The sequence below is a fragment of the Rhinolophus hipposideros genome, assembly GCF_964194185.1.
Source record: "Rhinolophus hipposideros genome assembly, chromosome: 20".
In the NCBI taxonomy this organism is placed as follows: Eukaryota; Metazoa; Chordata; class Mammalia; order Chiroptera; family Rhinolophidae; genus Rhinolophus; species Rhinolophus hipposideros.
Window position 1 is genome coordinate 46,778,720 of NC_138066.1, and position 26,872 is coordinate 46,805,591.

General features: G+C 50.4%; 1 protein-coding gene across 8 annotated transcripts in view; it reads right to left on the reverse strand.

The window, feature by feature from the left end:
• Positions 1–12,148: 12,148 nt before the first annotated feature.
• The window catches only part of SLC39A11 (solute carrier family 39 member 11), a 299,558-nt gene continuing 284,834 nt past the window's right edge, over positions 12,149–26,872 (reverse strand). For all 8 annotated transcript variants that reach the window (XM_081029061.1, XM_081029063.1, XM_081029066.1 and 5 more), the window contains 3 exons: positions 17,211–17,309; positions 14,658–14,816; positions 12,149–13,811 (listed from right to left, as the gene is read on the reverse strand). In XM_081029061.1, the coding sequence (XP_080885187.1) occupies positions 13,733–13,811; positions 14,658–14,816; positions 17,211–17,309 (337 nt within the window). In that variant the 3' untranslated portion in view covers positions 12,149–13,732. The remainder of the gene's footprint in view (positions 13,812–14,657; positions 14,817–17,210; positions 17,310–26,872) is intronic.

Here is a 26,872-nt window from a genome sequence, read left to right on the forward strand (position 1 = left end):
TAAAACAACAGAAACTAATTCTTCGACAGTCTAGAGGCCAGAAGTCTAAAATCACGGGGTCCCTAGGGACTTTCCTTCCCAAGGCTCTGGGGAAGCATCCTTCCTTGCCTTCTCCAGCTGCTGGTAGTTCCTGACATACCTTGCTTTGTGACAGCATCACTTTAATCTCTGCCTCCTTCTGTCTCTGTATGCCCATTGGTCTCTCTTATATGGACATGTTTCTTGGATTAGGGCCCACTCCAATCCAGTAGGATCTTGTCTTGACCCTTACCTTAGTTACATCTGCAAAGACTCTATCAGGTCACATTCGAAGGTTCTGGGTGGACATACACTTGGGGGAACCCTATTCAACCCACTACAGATAGGAACATGATTCCGGAACCTGCAGCTGCCACTTTGTGACATTGAGGTCAAACACGAGGACAAAAAATAAATAAATAAATAAATAAATAAATAAATAAATAAATAAATAAATAAATAAATAAATAAAAATAAAACACGCAGAGAATGGCAGAGCAGGAAAATAGAAGGCTAAATGTCAAGCTAGGGATCTGGGAGCAGAGCCATGGACTGTGAGATCTGGAAAAAGTCAGAACAATAAAGGCATAGTGGATTAGAGCCGTGAACATTAGAGTTACACAGACCTGTGCTTACATGTGAGGCCATTGTCATTTTCCAGAGGGAAACCCAAGCAGATTATTTTAGGTCTCTAAACTTCACATAACCTCCCTGAAAACTCTGTTTGAGGAATACACAAGATAGTACGTGAAACCCTAATAAACACCCAATTATTCTCTCACCCCGTGTTTTTCCTAAAAGCAACACTTTGTCTTACTTAGTTTTCTAGCTCCAGTGTATGGCATTTCATGTGCAGTTAATATCTGTGAGCCCAAACTAAACAGCCAAACATTTGCTATGTGTCCGGCTGCTTATAACATTTCTGGGATTCAGTTTCTACCAGTGAAATATAGAGAGTTGTTGGGCTGGGGTTCCTGGGCTCGCAGTCAGAGAAAGATCCAGGTTTTTCAGCAAAGCACAGTAGATTGAGCACATATGCTTCTGTCCGCTCCTTCCGTAAAACACTTCAATAACAGCAAATGAATTTAAAAGGTTTTAAAAAAAGAGTCAGAAAGACAAACAATGAAAAAGGAGAGGACAGGAGATGATTTTGAAAGTCAGCAACTGATTAAGCTGAGGAAAGAGAACTGAAGCACAACTGTCTGCAGAGGAGGAAGCCACACAAGGCAGCCGACGTGCAGGTTGGAACACTGGAAAGGCAGAGGAATTGGAGGCGTTGGATCCATCCAAAGGCACAGTGTGAGCTGCAGCGGGAACAGCAGATTTCTTGAAAGTTATCTTTCCAGATTAACGCGCTATACCAGCGGCTGCTAGAACACCCAGATGCCCAGCACATCCCCACCCTCTGCAGCCAGGCAACTTTACCCTCAACCCAACTGGAGACTGATAATTTAGTTTTAGGGAAACTGAACCAGACAGAGTTCAGATGTGGGGACTGCAGAGGGCAGGGGCAAAGCATGGAGTAGAGACGGGTATATCAAAGGAATGTCTACATGCCCCTTCACCTAGTCAGCTCTCCAAATGTTAGCAACTGATTCACAACGCTGCCAAGGAATGTCTGGACTCCTCAATGGTAAAACTGATCATCCCAAGAGAAAAGACCTAAAAAGAGTGATAGGTGAGGGTCCCCAATGAAAAGTCTGGTCTCTGCCCAAATGCCCTCCAGTGGTGTTCACCAGCTGTCGTGCCCCATCCGTCCTCAACCTCACATACAGAGCTTTCAATGAGGCACGCATAGGCAGATGTTGGGGGGAAGTCCTGAGTACAACAGGCAGAGACTAAAACAACAACATGGGGTGGGGGAGAAGAAACCCAGCAGAAACTGAGACAATGCAGGGAGCCAAAGAAAACAAAAACAACAAAACCAACTAACTCCTTTTATTATTATCCTTGTAATAATAAGAAAGTATTGTATCCAACAAATAAGAACAGGAGGCCACAAGAAAGATTATTCTGGCAATTCAAGCTCTTGGAAATTAAAAATGTGATGGCAGAAATTAAAAAATAATGTCAGTAGTAGAACTGGAATATTAAGAGAGCCATGAGACAGAAAAAGACATGGTAAATACAAGAGGAGGAGTAAGAAAGAGAATCAAGCCCAGAGTTCCAAGATCCAGCCAATGAAAAGTCCGAGAGAGAAACAGAAAAACTGAGGGGAAGCGACTGTGAAATAAATAAGAAAATGGACAGGTTTCTAGGTTGAAAGGGGCTATCCGGCTCCCAGTCTGATGAATGAAAACAGACCCACATTAATACCCTGCATCATAAAATTCCAGCTCATTGGGAGTTTAAAAAAAAAAGAAACCTTCGAAGGAGGGAGGTAGAAGGGGAAGAAAGGAGAGGGAGCTCTCATATACAAAGGATCAGAAACCTGAATAGTATTGAACTATTTAGCACAGGAGATAAGAAGGTAATGGAGCGTCAGCAGGGCTCGCACTTCCTTTTGTAGGCTGCAGGGGAGAATTAATTTTCTTCCCTCTTCCAGCTTGGCTTATGGCCCCTGCCATCTTGAAAGCCTGTGAAGACCAGAGGAGGCTTCCTCACATCACATCATTCTGCTCATTCTCTCATCCTCCCTCCACATAATTCTGCTCATTCTCTCCTCCTCCCTCTTCCACTATAAGGACCCTTGTGACTACACTGGGCCCATGGGGATAATCCAGGATAACCTGCCTATGTCAAGGTCAGCTGATTAGCAACCTTAATTTTACCTACAACCTTGATGGCCCTTAGCCCTGGAACGTAAGATATTCACGGGCTCTGGGGATTAGGACGTAGACACCTTTGTCTACCATACTAGGCATGTTGCAGTTTTGCACAAAATCTGGGTCCTTTTATTTAGGATAAAATGGAGAGTGGTTATAAGGCAGGCACATGCTAAGGATTACAGAGTGGAAAGGTAGAAGGAGGCAGAGATCCCAATGACACCACCGAGCCATTTGCTGCAATCCAGACCAAACCTCTTAGTGTAAAGTTACGTGAGGGAAACAAATCTTGTTTTGGTTACGCCACTGTAGGGAGGCTTTTTATACACGAAGCCAAATGCAAGGCTAAGGAAACTTTCACTTTTCCGGGTAAGAAGTCAATAGATAATGTCTAAAACCACAACAGGGAGAAAGGACAGGACAGGCATGGTATTGGGAAACCGGGGGTAAATATGAAAAGAAACATCTGAATCGGAATTGAAAGAGGCACTTGTGGGGAGCAGATTCACAGGTGAGGGTAAGGAGGGCAGAGCATGACCGGCTTTCATTAAAAATGCTACCATGCTGTGCGATTCATTAAGCTTTCTTTATCTGGTACTCAATAAAAATAACACATTTAATTAAAAACTGATGAAAATGGTTTGGAGGACTTATGGCAACAACCCAGAGGTCCCAAGGAAAATACCTATGCAAGCATTGCCCCCAGCTGGGGTGAGGCAGGCTGGAAGTCTCTTGGGGAAGGAAATGGTCCCCCAGGTGACAACAGGAAATACTGCGGGGAGGTGCTTTCAGCCTGGACTCAACAATATCCAAATTTGCCGTCTCCACTGAGAGTGCCCAGCACCCTACTGCTCCCCAAGCTAATGAGGGCAAGAAGTCAGGACAGGACCCAGTTTCCCAACCCTATCAAGATGCTGTTTTTAATTTCTCCGAAGAGGACATACAGATGGCCAGTAGACATATGAAAAGATGCTCAACGTCAATAATCATCGGAGAAATGCAAATTAAAACCACAATGAGATACCACCTCACGCCGGTCAGAACGGCTATCATCAATAAATCAACAGACAATAAGTGTTGGCGAGGATGTGGAGAAAAGGGAACCCTCGTGCACTGTTGGTGGGATTGCAGATGGGTGCAGCCACCATGGGTATCAGTATGGAGGTTCCTCAAGAAGTTAAAAATAGAACTACCTTATGGCTCAGCAATTCCACTCCTGTGTATTTATCCAAAGAAATCCAAAACACTAATTCAAAAAAATATATGCACCCCTATGTTTATTGCAGCGCTATTCACGATAGCAGAGATAAGGAAACAACCGAAATGCCCATCAATAGACAATTGGATAAAGAAATTTATTCGATGGAGTATTACTCTGCCATAAAAAAGAATGAAATCTTCCCATTTGCAACAACTTAGAGGATATTAAGCTAAGTGAAATAAGCCAGACTGCGAAAGACAAATACCATATGATCTCACTTACATGTGGAATCTGAAGAACAGAATAAACGAGCAAACAAAACAGAAATAGACTCAAAGATACAGAGAAAAATGTGATGGTTGCTAGATGGGAGGGGGGTTGGGAGATGGGGGAGAAAGTGAAGGGATTAGAAAGTACAGACTGATAGTTACAGATTTCACAGGAATGTGAAATACAGACGGGGAATATAATCAATAATGTAAAGACTATGTAGGGTGTCCGATGGGCACTGGATTTATTAGGGGGATCACTTCATAGGTTATATAAATGCCTAACTACTGCTCTGTACACCTGAAACTAATATAAAATAATATTGAATGTCAACTATAATTACATATATATATATATATACACACACACACACACACACACACACACACACACATATGGTCATGGGATGGAAAGTACAGCACAGGGAATATAGTCACTGGTATCATAACTGCTATGTACGATGTCAGAGGGGTAGTAGACTTGGGGGGTTATCACTTTGTGAGGGGTGTAAATGCCTAATCGCTATGTTGTTTTGTACACCTCTAACTCATAACAATAATAACCATAAAAGATGTTGTTTTTAGAAGCAGACCTCAGAAGAGCGAGCTAAGAGAAGAAAAGTCAGGGGCCAGGTTCCAGGGAAAGGAGGGTGACCGTGGCCATCCGTCTGCGCACATCTGCTTCTGTACGCCTGGCCCTGGGGAACAAAGCCAAGATCTTAATCACCCAGCATCACTCTGGCATGCTAAGTGTGTGATACACCTGTCTACACCGTCAGGCAAATGAGTGGGTTCACAGGCAGAGGCCTGCCCCGCCAAACAATGCTCCCCTTTGTCCCCACCCAGAGCTGGGGATCAGCAAGGAAGCCAAATCCATCAGCACTTGTCAGGGCTCTTAATGCACACAATGCAAGTTATGACCCACATTCTTCAGCAAAGCCCTAGGTTTCCCGCACGCAGCTCTAACTGACACGCAAAGTGTCAGTCAACCTTCTAAAAGCCCTGGGTGGGGACCTGGGTAAGGGGGGCACTGGGCTCTCATTCCTAAGAGCCAACCAAGGCCAGAGAAGGTGCCCCTGAAACTCCGACACATCGTTTCTTCAAACCAGCCCCGAGAGAGCTGCTGTAAGAAAAATCATTTCCCCTTGTTAGCAGAGGGCTCTTCCTCTGGCTAGTTCAGCAGACGCGAAGAGCATTTGTGCAGTGCATGCCCCTGGCTCACGTGGCCGGCAGCTTAAAGGACAGACCCCGCCTGGGAAGAGGGAGGATGGAAGGATGAATTCCTAAATGAGACTCCCCACAAATGCAAGGCCAACCAGAAAGGTGTGACGCCATCCTACGCAGCCAGCGAGGTGCAGGCTCGCCAGAAGTTCGGGGATGTTGTGTCCTAAAAGCACCTGGAAGTAATCTCTATGGACGCTGCCCATGTTATGCATATTTCCCACAAGTCCTGCAAAGCACTCCCGATTGTCCTATTCTGTCTGGTCATCCCCCTCCCTGCCCACCCTCCATCAGCATGACCACCAGGCACCCAGACAGGAATACACAAACGTTTTCCTCGGGCAATAGCTGTTCCTCTGTACACTGCTACACTGGTCCCAACACAACACAGAGGGAGGGGACAGGAGAGATGGGGGTGTTCAGATGTGCTGTCCCTCTGGGGGGATCATTGGCACCATCGGCCTAGGCCAGGGGTACAAGGCAAGTTCAGAGCTACGACTCGTGCTGTCTCAGCCACGCTCCCTGGGTCTCCTTTCCCCGGCTTCGCCCCACAGGCTGATTTATGGGAATGAAAAGAGCTCATGGATGAGTTTTGAGAAAAGCACAAATTCCCTTGGAAATACAGGATATTTGAGCTGAATAATAACAGGTAAGATTTGATTGTTCTTGGCCAAAGGCCACTGTTCAACTCAAAGGGAAGGAAGAAGGTATATGCAATATTTAAACTAAATTAAACACTGTCACTTTGGTTTTGGTGTGGTCATGATATCAGGGTCATGTCAAGCAATAAATACTTTCCTTTTTGAGATACATCCTGGTCTGTTCATGAATAAAACGACACGATTTTTTGTTTTTCCCCCAAAATACTGAGGAGGAAGAAGGTGAAAGGGGCCAGACTGGCCAGGGGGTGGGTCATTGTCAGAACTGGGTGGTGGGTACATGGGTGTCTGTTTACTTGAGTGTCTGTTGGAAATGCTCCTTAAAAAGCACAACAAAAACAAATTATAAAGATCCAAACAGAGGAATGCATACATCTGCCAATGCAGGAACTCACGTGCGCATCATAAGGCCCGTGATCAAATCTGCCCTTGCTTTGCAAGCGTAATGGCTGAAATAGATTTCGTTTTGCTTTTTTTTTTTGTTTTAACCAGACAGTAAGGAGGTGAGTACGGACGACAAAACACTTACCATCTCTGGCAGGATTCCAGGGCAGTATCTAGTGACATTTACTCCCAGGCTGTGGTCCCGGGTTGATGTCACACAGTAGAGACCAGGTGGACTGAAGGCAGTTCCTAAACTCAGGATTCATTTTGATCAAAGCTGTAGGGATGATTTAAAAGAAGACGATCAGAAGGAAGGGCAGACCAGCTGGCAAAAATCGTTTTGATCACCTACCTCTCCTAGGTAAGGCATTGGCAGGAGCCTGAAGGACATTGTTATTCTTTTTGTAGGATGTGTGAGACAGCAGCGGTTACATGTTCAATCGATACATTGCTCAAGCTCATGTGATCCACTGACTCAATCTTTTCCTCTTGCTATTGTTGTTCTTAGTGATGAGAGAGGTACTACCTAAAAGAACCACTTCAATATCTGAGTCGTACCCCAAATCCATAGGTGCCATCCTTTCTTCTCATTGGCAAGATCCTAGCCTCCTCCTCAACTTACTTAAGCATCTAATATCCTGGGCTGGCACAATTCCTCTTTATCCTTGCCAACAGAATCTAAATCAAGGAAGGTGCTGACCAATTTATGGGACATGGGCACCTGGGAAGTCAACGACCCAGTGAAAAGCAGGACATCAGGTGTTCACAGCAATATGTCCAGGGCCAAACAGGTGGGACCAGCTTCCCTGACCAGTGCAAGGAGGGAGAAAATGGAAGCTGAGCTCACGGTGGGAGGAACCTGGACGTGGGTGGTGGTGGCAGCCCTGGGCAGAGAAAGGCGTGTTTCCGAGGGAGCCGTGTGCCCTCCTTGTTTGCTGCACTTTTCCAAACCACAAAGCCCTGCTTGGCACTCCCTCCCGGGCCTGATCACAATCTGCCATGCTATCGTCATCGTCATCTTTTACACATACACACGCACTTACTGCTGTGACTTCTAAGGGAGCTAATCTTGGCTCTTCCCAAAGCTACATGGCTTGGCCATCCAAGTCTATGGAAGCTCATGTCTCCACTGGGGCCAACGGTACCAGCCTGAATCCACGTTAACTTCCCTTTCTTCTTCTCCCTTAGCTGCCCCCTCGACCCCAACCCAAATGTGATGATGAAGCTAAACCTTCCACCCGTTTCCATCCTTGTCTTTCACAGCTGGGAGATGAACATTCAGAATTACAGAACCCATGGAGGAAAAGATGTAAAACTGACCTTCCCTTTAACCTTGATGGCTGTGTCATCCAGCCAGTGGCTGTCACTGTGTTTGGTACCTGGATCCACGGAGTACTAAGAGAGGTGGCACTCGGCCTGTTGAAGCTGTGAGGATGGTGATGGGAAACTGTTATCACTTTTTCTGGTGTGGAAAAAGAGGATCTGACTTTTTAGCACCTGCCAATCTGATAGATTTGCCAAGAATTTTATATCTGCCAAGAATTCTACATTAAATAAACATCCCCCACACATCACCCCTCCTCCCAAACAGGCAGGAGGGCAATATGGATTCATGAACCTTCCCAGTTTCCAGAGCATCATTCATTCTCATCTCCATTGGACAACCTGAAACATCTCCCTCACATTAAAATTTGGGTTCTGAAGCAATAAAGTGAAGGCTTTCAACCTATAAGATCTTTGTTTCTGTGATACAATTTTTGAATATACAGGTCTATATATAAAAAAATCCTTGGGAGACTTCTAGGTCTATATACTCTTATAGGTCTGGTGTGAACTCTTTTTCAGTATTGTCTCTATGTGTCCCTTCCTTTCCTTTTGCCTGCAAAGTACAGCCAATGGCTGGGACTTAGACAGCCATTGCCATGCAATGTGCCATGTTGGCAGTTGCTTTGTAAAAGTTCCTGGACCAAACGAAAGGCAGTGACCAAAATTGAGGCACCTCTGCCACATCGGAGTGGGTGTCTCCATGGAAACAGTGACTTGAATCCAAAACGTTTTTACACTTAGCTCTGCTGGGCTAATGAGAGAAGGTGGGGAAGGAGGAAAGACGGGGGAGGAGGGAAGATGGGGGAGGAGGAAGCAGGCTTGCAGACGCTGTCCCCCAAGCTCTCAGCACCTCCAGTTCCTATCACTGGGTCGTGGAAAGAAGCTAAGAGTTGGCTACAGCCCTGCCCCACAGAACCGGGGGATCAGCTCAGGGAAACCCTTCAAAGAAGAGAAGGGCAGAAAGGCCAGAATTCTGAAGTATACATGCAACAGAGAGACTAAAATCACATCATGTCTGCACGTACTTTGTTGTGTCATGCTGATCCTGATTGATGAAACAGATGACCGTGAACATAAAATCAACTGTGTGACCTGGGTTTTTGAGCCAAGAGATCACTCCTGTGACTGTGTTTCATTGTGTAAGATTCCCTCTTGCTAGCAAACTCACCCTGAGGCTGGTGTGATGAAGTAAGCAGCCATATGGGGAACGTGTATGTGCCAAGGAAATGTGAGCAGCTTCCAGGAGCTACAGGTCACCTCTGGGAACCGAGGAAAGCCTCCAGCCGACAGTCAGCCACAAGCCGGGGCTCCAGGCCTACGACTGCCGGAAATGAATTCTGCCAGGCACCTGAGTGCACCCAGAAGCAGACCCTTCCCCATTAAGCCCCCGGACGAGAACACAGCCCAGACAACAGCTGGACTGCAGCCTTGACCTTGTGAGACCCTGAGCAGGAAACCCAGTGAAACCACATCCAGTCTCCTGGCTCAGAAAAACGGAGACAATAATGTGTGTTGCTTTAAACCACTCAGTCTGTGGTAGTTTGTTATGCGACCATAGAGAGCTAATATGATGACCATCTCCCACAAGTTACCAATCATGACCAATCTCCACATGAAAGAAATCTGCAGATTCACGAACCACTTACTTCAGAGTGTTCTTTTTTCTTTTAACTTGTATTGTAGGCTTATTAGTATGTGAAAAAACTTACTTTTCCATCATCTCCCATAGGGTTCAGTCAGTAATTTCACTGAAAAAGCTAAAACGGAGCAGATGCCTAGTGAAGAGAAACTTTGAAGTCTAAACGTTGAATGCTCATCTTACATTAGTGAATTATTCTTTTTCATGAAACACCTTCCAGGGTGCGGTAGTGACCAACAGAGGCTGCAGACCCAAGTGCATTGTGAACCTTCACCCTAAAAGGCAAAGGTCAGACAAGGGGGTACACTTCTAACACCCTTCTCGCACACCTAGAAAGCAGAACCAAACTTGGGCTAAGGGCCTCTCCTCTCTTTGTATGCTTCCCCCCAAGCCTGTTCTACATTTTCTTTTCCCTGACGCATCTTGGACTTCTTAGAGGTCATGGCTCTTGCAATCAGTGAGTGGAGATGCTAGTTTGGCCTAAAACCCCAGGGCTGGGTCCTCCAAACAAGCTGGATCCATATTCTTCCCTGCTAGATGGACAGAGGCCACTGGGAGACTTACCCACTTCATGACTCATAGTGTGCCAGAGAGTGGGGATTATGTCCGAAAGGGCCCCACACAATTTCCAGTCTGGTCTTTTAATTTCCTTGGGCCAAACCCACCCAGCCACCCAGCCACCCAGCCACCCAGCCACCCATCCATCCACATCTTGGAACAGAGGGCAGTGGCCTAGCGCTGTGGATGGTAGAGGGCCCTGAGGCTGAGCAGACCCGTCAGCAAGTGCCCAGGTCTCCGTGACAGCTTTCTGAGGGACAGATGGTGGCTATGCAGGGCCCCTTTGCCTTCAAGCCACTGGCACAGTGCTGGCACTGTTAAGCCCAGGGAACTAGAACGGAAGAGGGTGGAATAGATTCAGGGGTGCTGATTCCCACAGCTCTCACTGGCAGCCCGGGTCCAGCCTCCCTACTGCCTGCTGTTGCAAGGAGGTGGCGGCAGCCCCGCTCCAGGTTTAATTCTTGCTGCTGGAGGACCAAGAAGGAGGCTGTGAGGCGTGTTTCTCCCGTCTATGAACACACTGCCATCCACCCCTTGTCCCAGGGGCAGGGCTGGGCTATGTCAGGAAGATGACAGAAAAGTGAATTCACTACATAGGTTTGGTGCAGCTTGGGAGAAGCCTCCAAATCCTCTAGCACCGCAGGCTTCCCTGCCCTGCCCTCAAGCAGAGTAAATCAAAAGTGTGGGAGCAGAGGTGAACTTACCTGAAAGCCGAGGAAGCCGGAACCGCAGGAGGGCTGGCTCACAGGCGCCCCTTCCAAAGCCCCTTGCCTAACTTTGTGTTGTACTTTTGTATGTTTGTTTCCCAAAGAGCGCTCCTGAAATTGTAAACTTTCCATCCCCCAAACCCGGCCTTGGAAGAGGCAAGCTGGGAGCAATGAGACCGCAGACGGACAGCGGGGAGCCCCGGGAAGCCAGGGTCCCTTTGGTGGCGTCAGATTTGCCTCATTGTAGGCAAGCACGTGATAGAGGATGCTTTGCCTCCCCCCGCACGCGGGTGGACCAGGGAGACAGGTCCCAGGAACTCTCCCGGTTGCGTGCAAGACCCGGGTCACGATGCGCATCCGCCACCGCCCTGCGGCCCCGCCCCACGCAGGTGAACAGTGCCCCGCGGCCTGTGGAGCCCGCCCTGGGACACGCCCCCCGGCCTGGGACACGCCCCCGGCCCGGGACACGCCCCTGGGACACGCCCCCCGCCTGGGACACGCCCCCGGCCCCGGAGAGGCCCAGGCCGGGAAACCACTCCGCGACTTGGTGCCTCGCCCAGGGAATGTGCGCCCGCCAGGCCTCACCTAGCCAGGGCGCCGGGCCGCGTAGCTGGGACGGGTGGCGCAGGTGAAAACTGGTGGAACCGCATACACGTAAGATCTGTGACTTTGTGATAATCATTCCTCCATTTAAAAGGGGAAAAGAACAGCCCCTGGGCTCCCATTGGCTCCCAACTGTCACAGACCCAGTGAACCTTTTTAAAGGGTGGAGGGGTGCAAGACGTTGCTCCAGGAAATCTTCAGGGGTGACAGTGGGAAAGCAATTTCTGCATCCTCGTGCAGAGCAGAACAAAGCAGAACCGACCCTGCTCCTGGCTCACGCCACCTGGGCAAGTAAGACTTCCTGGACCTCACCTTCCTGGTCAGTAAGGTGGGGTTTCTATAGGATCGGAAGTCAAGGTGATTGAAGGAGGTGGTGAGAGAGGTGGTCGGTGTGGAGTTCATTCCCGTGGGGGGGGGCGGCAGCATCAGAGGGCTGCAATGTGAGTGGTGGCTTCAGTATCCAGAGACCAGCATTGCGGGCCATGGCACCCAAACCAAGCTGTTTTTGAGATGTGACTGGGCCATGGTCCCAGACCTCTAGCTTTCTTGGATCTAATCCATTTTCAAGCCTGTTTCTCTCTTGGATCCCGTGAGCTCCCAACAGCCTTCTATTAAATTCCTTGTCTAAGTAAGCTGGAGTTGGATACTCCTGTTTGCAACCAGGAATCTAACTAGCCTTTCTCATCTGAGCTCTTTGTTTCTACTGTTGTTAGGTAGGGAAGATGTTTGGACTAACTTTAGCTCTTATCAAGCCTGGAAAGCAGCAGCTTCGAGAAGGACTGTACATCGCACCGGTCATCCACAACAATATCCCTTTTATTGACACGAATCACAGTTATAAGGTCTTGTCAATCAGAAAGAAGTTTGCATTATGTAGAACTACATACAAAGATGTAAAAATACACATACACCAACTACCAAAACAAATCACGTCAACCAATCAAACCTCTGGATGTGTGTCTTCAGTTTTGGTCATCAGTGCTTCGGAAGAACATACATAGGCCTGTCATAAGATTGGCCTTTGGGGTCTCAGGGCATTCACAGAGCAGGTCTCAGGGTATTCACCCTTGGAAGCAATCAAACATGTAAACTCAGAGGGCAGGCGTTGACAGTACAATGCCTGGATACCTGGCTCGTGGGCTTCCTGCCTCGTCAGTGGAGCCCATTCAAAGTCCCGTGTTGCTCCTCTGACCAGTGAGGATGGCAGGCCTTCGCTTAGGGTCATGACCCTAAACAATGATGAGTTGATGAACATTTACTTTACAAGGGAAAGTAAAAATATCTTATCTCTTCTTTTCCTACCCCTTCTTCCTTTCTCATCCTAAGCTCTCTGGTCAAATTCCAGGAAAGCTTGTTGCAGCTTAAGACTTCTGGGTCAGGTTACAAGTGACCAAATGGTCAGCAGAGAAGGAAGGACCCGTGGCAGATGCCAGATGTCTTCCATGCACTTACATTAGCTTAAGTGGCTCCCTTTATAAGTAAATAATGGGTTTGAGTTCAAGCAGTTTGCAGGTATCCCCAAGTCTCTTAGAAAAAGGAAGGCTATAAACTGATCAAAATAAGGGTTTTGGGGATTTGAAAACCATGACAAACCACTTTTTTCTTGGAATCCATAGAGAGCAGAGGTCTCTGATCAAAGCTACACTCTTTTCGTTTCACAGAGCTCACTGTGTTCACAGTTGTCCTAACTGCTTTGACTTCAAAGAGTCAATCTCAAAAAAAAAAAAAAAAGGGAGAGAAAGAGAAAGAGAAAGACTAGCGGATTTTCTTCCCTCTGTCTGTGTACCCTCCCATTCTCCATCACCCTGGGGGAGGCAGAGGAAGGTATGCTCCTCCCGGGGCTGCTAGGCCGTGGAGAGTAGGCGGTATGTTTGTGACGCTCCAATTCTGGTCTAGATGGGTAGAGGACCAATGGTGAAAAATTAGGAGGGACTGACGAGATGTCCTGACGATTCTGCTCTAAGTCACTAGGCAAAAATGCTTAGGAGACTTCTCTCTGGGTAGCTTGCTTCTGTAGGTGACCTTGGGGAGTTGCCATTGAGTCTAGCGAGGGAGACTGAAGGTACGGAAGCAGACATTTCCCTGATCTGTATGTCTTCGGTAATCCCACTGAAGAAAGATTCCATTCAGTGGCAAAACAAAACAAAAAACCCAAAAATCTGTAGTTCCATGGACACCTTGAAATTCCAAAAAAAAAAAACCATTAGCTCCGTCAAAAGAAAAGTAAAAATTGGCATACAATCAGAGTCAATCAGGATAATGCGACGAAAAGGAGAGAAAGTAAAAATGTTTCAATGTGAAGAAAGAGGCTCGGGGTCCAGTAGAAGCCAACCATTGCCATGTTCTCGTGCTGCCTTTCCCGGGGCTGGGATACTTGAGCACTTAACCCAGACCAACATCCAATGACATCATCACCACAAATCCCAGGATGGAGGCCCAAGACGCCAGTTTCCCATTACCACTAGAAGGGAAAGAAAGGAAGAAAAGTAAGGTCTTAATGTGCTCTGGGACATGATCCAAGCTGAAAGCATCCTCCGCGAGGTCCAATTCCAGAAAACATACTATTACTATTAATAATGACAATAACATTGACAGGGAACATTTACTGGGTCTTACACTATGCCAGGCAAATGGATAACTCATGGAATCCCAAAGGACAACCACATGAGATACGTACGATGATTATTATACGTACGATGATTATTCTCATTTTACTCGTGGGGAAACTGAGGCATAGGGGAGTGAAGCAACTTGCCGAAGGTCACGTATCCTGGCTCTGGAATCCATGCTTGAATAATAGAGTGCCAATTAAATTCTTGAAGATACAATTTAATCTGACCATGTAATTGAGTCTCATACTCATTCTGCTATAAAATCCAAAATGAAACAAAGAAGCCTCCAGCCCCCGACACCTGGCCTGTAGCTAGACAATGACCATGGACACATCGCTTTGGCTAACAGAGCTCACCGCTCCCCTCATTCCAGCCCCAGGAAAATCTAGAGAGGGAGGAAGGGAGCAGGGGATATGCAAAACTACTAGTCTGTTTCATGGGGGGTGGAGAGGCCGGGTGTGTCTGCCACTGCCCAGTATCACCTGGCCTGTCTCTCCACCCACCTGCCCCACCCGCCTGTCAACTCCTCTTTCTTTTGCTTTCAGGGAGCACAGTTGTGGAGGGGGTGAGGGTAATATTGGGCAGGCGCAAGAGATAGTAGAAATAAAGAAAGGAGTGGCAAATGAAGAAAGGGCAAATATGGAGTGGGGCCCTGGCTGGGACAGGGACAGAGGAGGGAGGGGATGCTCTCCAACCTGATCTGGGCTTCGGGGATGATGTCGTCCATTACCACATAGACCATGGCGCCAGCAGCAAAGGCCAGAGCGTAAGGCAGGATGGGCTCGGCCAGAACCACGGCGAAGGCCCCAAAGAGCCCAGCCACAGGCTCCACCATGCCACTCAGCTGCCCGTACCTACAGACAGAACAGAGACAGTGCCACCGCGGGAGTCAGGCAGACACTCAGCATGCTCGGGCTGTGCGGCGACTCTAACAAATGGATGCATTTATTCCACGTCGCATCTGAGTGCGGCGGCTCAGCAGCCCTGCTTTTTCTCACCACTTCCTTTTCCTCCCCCTGCTCCCTCTTACAGTTACAGTAGAGCCCCTTCCCAGTTTTCTTTTTGTAGAGGTTTAAACGACAGCATTATTGAGATGTCAGTCACATGACATATGGGACACCCATTTAATCTGGCAGTTCAGTGGTTTATAGTTTATATTCATAAGGTGGTGCAATTGTCACCACTGTCTAATTCCAGGACGTTTTCATCTCCCCAAAAGAAACCCCACACCCGTTAGCACTCATTCCCCATTCCTCCCTCCCCCCAGCCCCTGGCAACCACTAAGCTACCATTTATCTCTATGGATTTGCCTATTCTGATTATTTCATATAAATGGAACCATACCCGATGGGGTCCTTTTTATCGGCTCCTTTCACTTAGCACAGTGTTTTCACGGTGCTTCCGTGAATCAGCACTTGATTCCTTTTAGACCGAATCATGTCCCTTTGTATGGATACATGTCATAGACAGATATCCACCACTTGATGCCGACATGGTCTTTTGAAGGATAGGGCACTGATTAGAAACAGAATGGGCATTTCCCGAGGACAGCTGTGCCTGGCATGTTTGGGGGTTCAGGCCACAACGGCACCCCTTCTGAAGAAACTGCACCCACCCACCTCTTTTGAAGACGTGGCCTACGTGGCCATGTGCATATTGAGGGCAGTCCCCACAACCCCCATCTTGGATTAAGGTGAGATTTCTCCTTTTAAAAGAAAAAAAAAAATCCCTTCATTTGAGCTAGCATGAGTGGGTCTCCTGCTCAAAATAGAATGAGCCCTGATTACAACAGCAGCCACATGAGCACTGAGAATTCAGAGTGCAGCAGATAAGCTGGTACCTGAACTCCACAGCTGAGTCTCACTGGCAAGAGACACCTGCGATAGATAAGGAATGGGGATATCTTTCCTACCGTCCCTTGCTGTGACCATTTGGGAAGATACACTGCCTGAGCCTCAACGTTTCCATCTGTAAAATGGGAGTGAGAGACGACATCTCCGGCCAGCCTCCCGAGATGATGGGACGGTAGCAAGGGCAACTTGTGGGGACTGCCAACTCCCACCTGCCCTGCTTCTCCCTGGCCGAGAGCAGCCGGCTGGCATGGGGGAGACACGGTACCACATATTCCTCTAAGAGGGCCACGACCTGTCTCCAATTAAGTGTGTACAATTCCCGACCTTGGCTTTGTCACTTCAGGAAAAAGTCGGTTTGAGATCAAGTCCAGACTGGAGTGAGAATTGAAAAAAATTTTTATCTCAGGGTCTAGATGCCCCCTATTCCCTCCCCTCCTCTCGTGGTACTTCTACTGTATGAAATGATGTTTGTTTACTGCCTCAGGCTCATGGAACTTGCATTTGAAAATAACCTCGAAGGCCATTTTACCCTGCCCTCCCCTGGGTCCTCTATTCTACAGATGCCAACAATGAAGAAAGAGATAATAGAGGGTGGAAATCACATAATTTAAGTCTGTGTAGGAACTTGTCAGTCGTAGACCCTATAAAATGGAAGGCATTTTTATCGTTGTTATTAGCAGCCCTTTTAATGCTCTGACCATACTTTCTACAGCAGTGATTGTTTTAACAAAGAGGTGTTCTGAGGCTCAGAGTCCTGAGCCGAGGGGCAGAAGATCAGATTTCCAGTCCTGGAGTCACCGCTGAGGAGCCAGGTGACATGAGCTGGTCCTTTACACTCTGGGCCATGGTTTCCTCCTCTGAACACTGGGGACTCACCTTCTATGTCACTGAAAAGGTAAACTTAAGGATTAGGCTAGCAAGCCCTTTGGGAACTATGAAATACCAGGCATGAGCACAACAGGTATTGTCTCCCCAGACGCGAGGGAGCAGCTGCAATGACTCTCAGGACAGGCCAAGGTACCAGGAGCCTAAGTGAAGGCATGTGACAGAAGAACAGACAAATAGTCCACCTCAGTTCTTCCTTCCCAAAGGGGAGAAAACCTAACCAGGAATGGACATGGCGTGGCTATCCAAGGAGGGGCTCTGAGATAGAAACATGGCCATTTGGGCCAGTTTATGCAAAGGCTGCAGGTCAAGAGATGAGTTTCTTGAGGTTCCTCCCAGCCCTGGGAGTGCAGGATTCAGCCAGATTGCAGGTGTTTTACCAGAAGCTCCTCATTCGCTTCCAGGTCAGAAGAGCTTGTTTCCGAAGAAAGAAGCTGGCACGGAGGACCGCTTTGAGCCTTCCGTCTGCCACAACCCTGGCCTCTGAGCGCTGATGCCATGACCACTTACCAGAAGGCTCTCCAGGTGGAAAAGCCAGCCCCTCGCAAGGGGAGGCTGACAGCGAGGCCCTCGGGGAAATTCTGGATCCCAATTCCAATGGCTAAGTTCCTGAAAGACCAAGAAGACACATGAAGATGGTCGTCTGGAAGCGAGCCGCCCACAGATGGGAGCCCCTGGCCTCGGCCCCAGGCATCCTTTGGTGTTCAAGAGCCAGGTGAGACCTGTGGCAGGTGGAGGAAGGAGAAAGGTCAGGACACGTGTGTAGGTGGAGAACACAAGGAGAGGGAGGGGTGACACAGAAGCTGTCCTCAGTCCTTGGGGACGCTCCATCTTTACGGTGCTGCAGTTCAGCAGAGAACACGGCGGAGTGTTAGGAGGGCCGTGTTCTGCCACTTAACTTTGCCCCCATCATTTAACTTTCTACGCCTCAGGGCCTCCTATGTCACATGGAAGGGGTTGCGTCTACCATGAAGGAGCGCTGCGATCCAGTGACCGAATGCCTGTCCAGTTCCTAACACATGTGAGCGGCTCAGTACGTTTTGGTTTCCATTCCCTTCTGGCACGGAGATCGATCGATCCCAATTTATCTAGAAGCAACTTCAGAAATGGGACAAGCACGCAGAATCCAGCAGTGGCCCAGATGTCCTGGGTCTGGGCTCGGCTTCCCCATGGACTGACTCTCTGTGTGGATCCGGCACTGGGACGGCATTTCTTGGGGCCCCTGTGGTGCCTGTCACCGTCTCGCCTGCCTCTGCGGGACACTGCGGGCCTGTGCTGTACGCATCGGTCAGTTGGTGAGAGCCAAGCCCTGAGAGCCTGCTCTGCACACAGACCAGCTGTGCGCGTGCCAAAGGAAGGGAGGAACAGGACGAGCCAGGTGCAAATGCAGCTGTGATCCCCAGGGAGACAAGGCACACGCATGAATGAAGAACCCTCATTATACACACTGAACGTCAGCTTTCAGAGAAAGCAAAAGCCTGATGGGAAAGAAACGGCATCAGTCTGCATGCAACGGTTAGGCAGTTTTAGAGCATCTCCCCAGACGAGACTCTACCTTGGCTGCCCAGGTCCCTGGGGCAGCCCCTCCATGGAGGGCCCATCTGATCCCCAAAGATCTCAAGGGCGTGAGAAGAGGGTGCCGCCTGGGCATGACAATGCTGGGCATGAACACCAAGGCATCGTGGGTGGAACAGAAAGAAAAGGGAAGCTCCAGTCAATTTGTCACGTCAATTTGCTCACGTCTGTCCCCCTCGCTGCCAGGTGGAATCCACCCATCAGCTCTGGACAGCGGCAAAGGTGTGCTGCAGACCCGCTGGCAGGCTCCACCCTGTCTTCCCTGCCCACTCACCCATCCCAGGCCCCTGGGACAGGGACACACTTGCTGCCTTGGACGGTCCCATTAGGCCAGCTCTGGCCACAACCTCCTATTCTGTCCTCCAGCAAAGAAGACAGAGGATAATCCTCGGGGTTTAATATTCTGTTTGAGGGTTGAACCTCAGCCTGTGTTGGCTTTTATCCCCCCAATTCATGCACACACACCATATACGGGGTTCAGGTTCCCACACACACGGGAGGAGGGAGCCTCTACCCGGTGGCTGCCAGGTCAAGGAGACTCTTAGGAAAAGGCTGACCCTACCAGAACCTTGGACTGCTCAACATGTGGTTTGCATGTGGTTCATTTAGTGAACTCGCATCCTGTTCCTTCTTGACAACTTTACAACATGTCCCTTCAACATTCACCCATCAGCTCATCAAACTGATGGCATCTGAAAAAGTATTATTTACTCTTTAATAAAAGAAAAGTTCTGATGTCTTAGGCATGACACATCACTCACCTGGAGCACCTGTTCATAAAATGAAGTGGATGGGCAAGAAGACACCCCTGCCCACCTGGCCCAGGCCACGTCCACAAAGGGCCCCTGACTCCATTGTGTCCGCTGACCTCTCCCAGGGGTTCATCGGATCCCAGACTGTCATCCAAGGCAGTTCTCTCCTTTCACTTGTTAGAGAGGAAGAGGTTCAGACATGCCACGGGGTACCACATGGGTCCAGGTCATAAATATTTTAGGCTTTAAGGGCCCCTGGGTCTCTGTTGCCACTATTCAACTCTGTCATTGTAGTGGGAGAGCAACCAAAAAGTAAACAAATGAGTAGGGCTGTGTTCCAATAAAACTTTATTTATAAAATCAGGTGGTGGGCCGGATTAGGCCCATAGCCTGCAGTGTGCCGACCTCTGCCCTAATATCTCAGTGGCCACAGAAAGATCTGACGAGATGGAAATCAAGGCCAATGAGGGTCTTCCAACGAGCAAGGTCGAGGTGTCAGACCAGGTCTTAAGGCCCTTGGTGGATGTGGAAATAGCACTTGGTGGCTGGCTCACCATGCACGGTCATCATCGCCCCTCGTGTTCACGGGCAGGTGCATAACTTATCGCAGCCCAACCATGGAGAGCTGTCAGCCCAGTGTCACCAGCAAGCCAAGGTGGGGCGCCCCGTCCAAAGTCCTCACCGCAAAACGGTGCTGACTGCAGCCATCCGCCAGGCAGGCTGTGGAAGCTTCCTCCACATCCTGTCCGGGAGCCACCGTCCTGATAAGCAGCACAGAAACCCCATTCTTCTATCTCTGGCAAGCTGTGTGACCTCTGCCCTGCCCCAGCTCTGGCCTAGGGCTTGCTGCCCAAGCCGGTGCCCCACCCTCGGGATCCTGCCAGGTCATTGGCAGCAGGGCACCACCACTGGGCACCACGGAATCTCTGCGTGCTCCTGGGCTCTCACCCACAGCAAAGGCTGCACCACAGCTTCTCTGCCCTTCCACGTCCACGTATGTCCCTTGTTAACTTGGCTGTCCCCTACACACACACACACACACACACGCATGTGTACGCACGCAGACATACACACGTATACATGCGCATGCACGCGCACACACACACTGGCCCACCATGCTCTGCAGCTCTGCTGTATGCTGTGCACGTTAGATGTCAACTAGGTAGGAGTGACCCAATGAATGGGCTCAGTCCCCTCCACGCCCTCTGCTCCCCTTCCCACGTGCATCAGCTCTGGACTGTGAATGAAACCCCGAGCTCTCAGCCCTGGCTACACACTCGTCACCAGGCAGCTTTAGCAAATGTTGGTGCCGGGCGCCACACTCGGGAATTCTGACTGACCGTTGTGGCGTCAGGCCCATGTCTGCAGATTTGAGCAAGGTGCTGACGGTGTGGAGAACCACGAACCTGAGATGTCACGCAAGGGGATGAGGGTGAGGGTGGTGGCCTCCGACTCAGGAGCCCTTCCCCCCATCCTGACAGCTGAGAAGCATTGCAGGGTGGCCCCGGCTAGGAGCTGAGGACACCAGTGGCCACCTGTGAATGTGTCGGGCAGCCTGCAACTGGGTGCTCCCTGGGCACAAAACCTGAACTGGGGGGCCCTAGAGGGGATCCTGGAAACAAGGCGCAGGAGCCTCCGAGTGGAGGTCATTAGGAAGACAGGATGCATCCACAAAATTGATGGGGTCACGGCCACCCATGGGGCACGGAGCAGAAGGGAACAGGGGGTCAGGGGGCAGGCCCGGTCCCTCGGAAGTGCGAGCTGAGAGGTGACTCGGGAGCCGTGGGGGCCGAGTGGCGAGCAGGGATGGGACGCTGTGAAAGAGGGAAACGTACAGCATGCTGGGGATTCGAGGGCATGGGGGAAGCCCCGAACAAGCTTCCTCTCTCCTGCAGCCCTCCCCAGCTCTCCCCATTACCCCCACACTACAGGACACTCTCCGCCTGCGTCCCGAGGCAGTGCGGCTTGCTGGGCCACCCCTCCATCCTTTAACTTTGGGAAGGACAACTCCAAATGAGAGGCTATGAAGACTCAAAGCAGAATTCCAAAGCAAGGGCAAGCCCAAAGCCTTGCCCTTGGGAAGGCAGTGAAGCCGCTGTCTCCTGTCTCGCTCTTCCCAGCGGGAGTACAGACACCATCACCAGTCTGGACCACGGCAAACGAGTGGCAAGAGGGAAGTGGGAGTGAAGGGCTCTTTGAACAAAGAAACCACAGGCTGTCCCCTGATGGTATCCCTGCCCTTCGGTGGGGTGAAGCCAAGCCCCACAGGGACCTGTCACCCAGGCCTGCGTGGGAGCAACAGGGAGGGGATTCTGTGAAAAGGGCTAGGAAGGCCACCCATGGGGAGAGCAGGGGCAGGGTAGAGGGAGGGGGAGGGTGTCACTGCAGGGGGTGTGGGACGGATGACTCCTGGGGGGCAAGAGCAGCCCTGAGAGGTCTCCCTGGGAAGGTGAGCCCAGAGTCTGTGTGTGGGGGGGGGGGTGGGGAGCAGTTCTGGCGAGGAGCCGACTTGGGTCATTCAGACTTTTCCTTTCCCTTTGGAATCAGAGTTTGCTAGGAAGGGGTGACCCAGTCCAGTGCTAAGGGAAATGAGGCTGTTTTTAAGTTAATTTCCTAAGTTTTTGATTTTTTTCTTTCTTATTTCTACACTAGAAGACAGAATGGCAAGAAGGAAGATGACCAAACATCACTCCGATGTAGGGGAGGAGGTGAGTAGCAATGGTTTCTCTAACCTCTCAGAGCTTTCTCATTAGCAGTGAAGCAAGTATGCGAAGGGGGCAGAATTCCCTGAATGCAGTTCGAGTGCTGTGATGCAGACGTCACATTGTCTGGAGCGGACGCTTTTGAAGAAAGTCCCATCCAACACTGATGGTCCATGCAAGTTCCAACCACTCCTGGACCAGTTAGATGTGTCTCCCTCCACCCTCACCAACTCTGACCATGGGTGCCAGGGAGTCCATGTGGGTCTCTCATCTCCAGCCCAGCTCCGAGATGGCCAGGCATGGCAGGGGCAGGAGAGATGACCTCCCTGCAGTGACAGCGGCAGACACTTTGATCTCTGTCTGGGGCAGGGACATAAAGGGACATTTCATGCTGTTTAGGGGTGGGAGGACCTGGGTGGGAGTGGGAAGGCACTGGGCTCACTCATGAAAACCGACCCCCAGCAAATGGAAGGGGCCGGACCCATCAGGAGTGCCAAGGGGATGCAGGCAGAGACGGTGCCCGGTCTCCAGTCTGCATGCTGCTTTTCCAGTTGCCTCTCATGCAAGGCTGGTTGCCAGCCGGCCAGTTAGAGTGGGCCACTCTGCCCTTACCTACAGATACCGCAAATCCCAAGGGGCGGGCGACTGGAACAAAGGCCGCAGTACGCAGAGACTCCTACTCTTTCTCAGAGGTCTGGAGGCAACTGGAGGCCGCACCCTATGTCTGCCGGGGGCTGCCTTCTCATCTGCATCTCGCTCCAGCTCAGACCCCAGGGTTAGTCAGAGAACACTCACTCAGGCTGCAAGAGCACTTACAGGTCCCTTGCTCAACAATGTCATTGTTCAGGCAGAAAACAAAGGCATGGAGAAGTTCTACGTCTTTGGAGAGGATGTAGTGGTTGAGCCAGACGTTCCTGGGTGGAGACCCCCGCCCCTCCCCACTCCCCCCACCCTTTTCCCCCCTTCCCCTGCCAGGCGCTGTTGTGACCAAGTACAAGCTACAAGCATGGAGCAGAAGGGAGCAAGGGGTCAGGGGGCAGGCCCGGTCCCTCGGAAGTGCGAGCTGGGAGGTGACTCGGGAGCCCTGGGGGCCGAGTGGCGAGAAGAGATGGGACGCTGTGAAAGAGGGAAACGTACAGCATGCTGGGGATTCGAGGGCATGGGGGAAGCCCCGAACAAGCTTCCTCTCTCCTGCAAAGTGAACTGGGCCTTCACTTTGTCTGTAAAACGGACATAAAATGCTCCCATTTTCAGGGTTCTGTTTTGGCTGGGGAACAATCGCGGTGAGGTGCTGGTCCCCGCCTGCCGCCCAGAATGAGTGCTTCTTAAATGGCAGCTACTGTTAAAATTGCCTACGCTTCCCGAATAATGCAGGGCTGACGGAGCCTGGGGCCCCCACTCCCTGGAGATCTTCCCGACTTCACACACATTTCTTCTCTAACTCATGCTCCTCACCTTCTTGATTCTGTGGCTTCCTGGTCAGAACCAAGGCCAGAAATAGCAACTACGAGCAGCTGGCAGCCCCTTTTCAGGAGTGATTCGAGAATCCACCGCGTGGCCCTGGGTGTGTGCAAGAGCTGATGCAACACAGAAGACGCTGAAAAGCCCCATCCTTCAAGCAACTGACAAAGGATAGAGGGCAAAAAGGCCCATGTGCGAAGAACCACAGGACAGCACCGAACTGGCCAAGGGCTGGAAGAGACGCACAAAGCATAAGGGGAGAATGAGTCTGGCAGAGAAAGACAATCTGGGACACTTTTGTGGGGAAAGTGACACTCACAATGGAAGGGTGGGGGTCATTTTAATAGCTGGAGAGATGGTGGGGCGGAAGCACTTCCTGTGGCAGGAAGGAGTGGCACCAGCAAAGGTGTGGGATGGGAGGCAGGGTGACCCAGGCCTTCATTTCTCGCCCCTGCCCCAGCTTAAAGCCAACACACAAAGATTAAAAAGCGCACTGGAGTCAAAGCTCATCTCTCCATGACATGCCATCTTCTAAGAATGCCGCCTGAGGACAGCTGAGTCTACTGGCTTTTGAGGCAAAATCTGACTAGTGCTCAATGCCCTAGCCCCACCCCGGGGTCTTCCCAAGGCCAAGTGTGGGGTTCCACCCCCGGGGTCTGCACCCCATCTTTGGAGGAAGACCCCTGTGCTGAATGGGACGCTTGGACGGGTTTCCTTGAAATCCATCAATTAGCTGCCTCCACTCAACCTTTCGACTTCAGAATGTCTCAGGCCTGGAGCTGGGGGAGAGCTGTCAGTGTGTGTTGGCAGCAGCGCAGAGCACGTGCCCAAAGCAGCACGGAGCGTGGAGCACGCAGACCCCGCTGCAACAACCTGCGGCCGAAACCAGCTCATCTTTCGTTGCCACACCCATGAGAGGGAGCCTGAGGCCCTCCAGCTAGAATAAAAATAACGATAATGATCGCTGCCCTTTATTGAGTGTTACTAAGTGTCAGGCATGGTTGTGAGCATGTTACGTGTAGCAGCATGCCTGGCCCTCTCCACTACCTCCTAAGTGTTTTCTGCCATTGTTATCCCCACTATACAGATGTGGGAAGTGACTTGTCCCGAGGTTACCCAGCTGCGAAGAGTCAGCAGGTACGCACAGAGCCATCAAACCATGAGTTACCTGGGTTCCACTCCTCAGCAGGAGATCAGGCACTGCCTTCTGCCCACTCAGCCGGTGAGCTAAGGGTCTGGCCTGCTCTGGGAGGCAAGGAGAGCAGGCCGGATGGAGGAGACGTTAACCAGAGACCTTCAGGTTAACGGGGTTGGAGCAGCAGGGGTTCTCAACCGTGCCACTAAGGCCACTGTGGGCTCCATCCTCCCTTGCTGTGGGAGCCTGTCCTGTGCATTGTAGGACCTTTCGGGGCTCCCCTGGCCTGTACCCCCTACATGCCAGCAGCATCCTTCTCGTCTAGATGACCAAAACTGTCTCCAGACAGTGAAAAATGTCTCTAGGGGGCCAAATCACACCTGGTTGAGAACCACTTCTCGGTGAGCTTGTTACCCCACCAAATATCTGAACCCCCGAGACTGCTCAAACCAAGCAAGGGAAACATCCGATCTCACATCTTGTCTGAGAATTTCAAGCTCCGTGCACCAGAATCTTCTATGGAACTTAGCTGTGGCAAGACCAATCCCTGGGATCCAAGGTGGAAACAACCCTCGAGGGCCACCAGGCCTCTGCTCCCTCATTCTGAAGGCATGGAACCTCAGTGTTCCGCCCTTCTGGGGCACCTCGCACATGTGTTCTCTGTGGATGGTGCGCCTTGGAGTTGTACAACGGGACATTCCTGCTCAAACTCCACGGCAGGTTACTGCTCGGTGGTGAGTTCAGTACTTAGGGTTGGAAGTGAGGCCCTCCTGGCGGTGGGGCGGGCGGGCTGGGAGTGTCGTGGATTTCTCTGAGAACTGGCAAGTGAGTGTCCTTGCAACCCACAGCCTTGCTCTCCCGGCTATGTTCTCTGGCGTCTGGTTATGAAAGAAGAACAGCATATTCCTGACAAGCCCCGCTTCACGTTGCTTTCAGATCCTCCCCTGTGCGAGGAGCGTGTGTGTTCTTGCGTGGCAGGCCCTTACATACTGTTTTGATTGTTATCGTCCTGCCTTGAAAGGCCTGATTGTTCAGGCTTGGCGATGACATCACCAGCTTCTCACTGGGGCTGCCTGTCGAGGTGTTTGATGAGCCTGCAGGTGGGAAGGGGCTGGATGTTCCCCGAAGGGCTGCCAGGCCCTACCTGCTCCGTGGGGCTGGCTTAGCACGCAAGGGATCCTCCCTCACCCCCTTCCTTCGGTTCTGGGAGGCTTATTGCCACAGGCTGGAAAGATGAGATGACCCATCCATTCCCATCAAGTCGGCTGCCCTCCCCAGAGTGGGCGGGGAAGAGCCCAGGAAGTCACGCCACAAGGCAGGGTGGTGTCTGAAGGTGATTCAGGCCACCCCTGCACCCCTCTCCTTGCTGAGAGGTAAATCCTTGATCTCTGACTCCCTGAGGGATGTCCTGGGGATCTTTAACTGCTAAGTTTCCCGGAGGATCAATCAATGCTCTGCATTGCTCAGGTATGAGGCTGAGTGTGTGATTTAAAAGGCACCTGGGGGTATCCTCCCAAGAACAATGCGTCACATATTCATGAAAAGGTAGATACTGGGAGGCTCACAGGGTCTGTATCAATAATACGCCCCAAACTGGACACTAAAGCAAATGTCCGTGAATTACAGAGTGAATAAATAAACTGTGTTCCATTCACACACCACACAGCAATGAGAACAAATAGTTTTCGGCTACATGCAACAGGATGAGGCATCTCAGACACAATTCTGAGTGCAAGAAACTACTCACAAAATAGTAAATGCTGTGAGTTCATTTACAAAAAGCCCCAAAAAGGCAAAACTAAGCTATGCCTTCTTGTCTCCTAATTGAGATGAGTGTCAATGACTAACGGCCAATGTATTGGTTAGTTCTCCTGAAGGTGTTTGGAATTTTAAAACAATGCCTTGGAGCACACCGTAAGGTATCTCCAAAGGCAGGAGTTCAGGTCTTGGGGGGGAAGGGGTGTTACACTTTGGGGAGAAGCATAACTTCCCACTGCCTTTTAATAAAGATGTTTTATTGCAGTTGAATGTACGTGCAGAGAAGAGCACAGATTATAAGTGTTGTGTTTGATGAATTTTCAGAAACTGGATGGATTTAACGAAACCCACACCCAGATCAGGAAATGGAACATTACCTTGCGGCACCCCCAGGCCCCCCCAACCCTCAGTTTCCTGTTCATCACTGCCCTGCAGAAATTCCCCCAGGGAAGTCACATCCTCACTTCTCACCTCTCAGGGCTCAGAGTAGCTGTGTCTGCTTTTGAACTTTATATAAATCATTTGCACACCTGTAAGACCCCGGGGGGAGGGTCATGTGAGGGTTTGGATGCTTTGCTTTGTCATCTCCTGCAGAGCTTGGCATGGGGTTCATTCCTCACACCACTGCTGGGAGTTGTGGATACACTGTTTCCTCAGGATACCTAAGTTCGCCCCCACCTGGCCCCCCACATCTCCTTTCACTCCAGTTTCTTATTTGCCCGACGCTTCAGTCAGCACATTAGCTGGATCAACATTTTACGGGAGGGGTTGCAACAAAAACATTTGGTT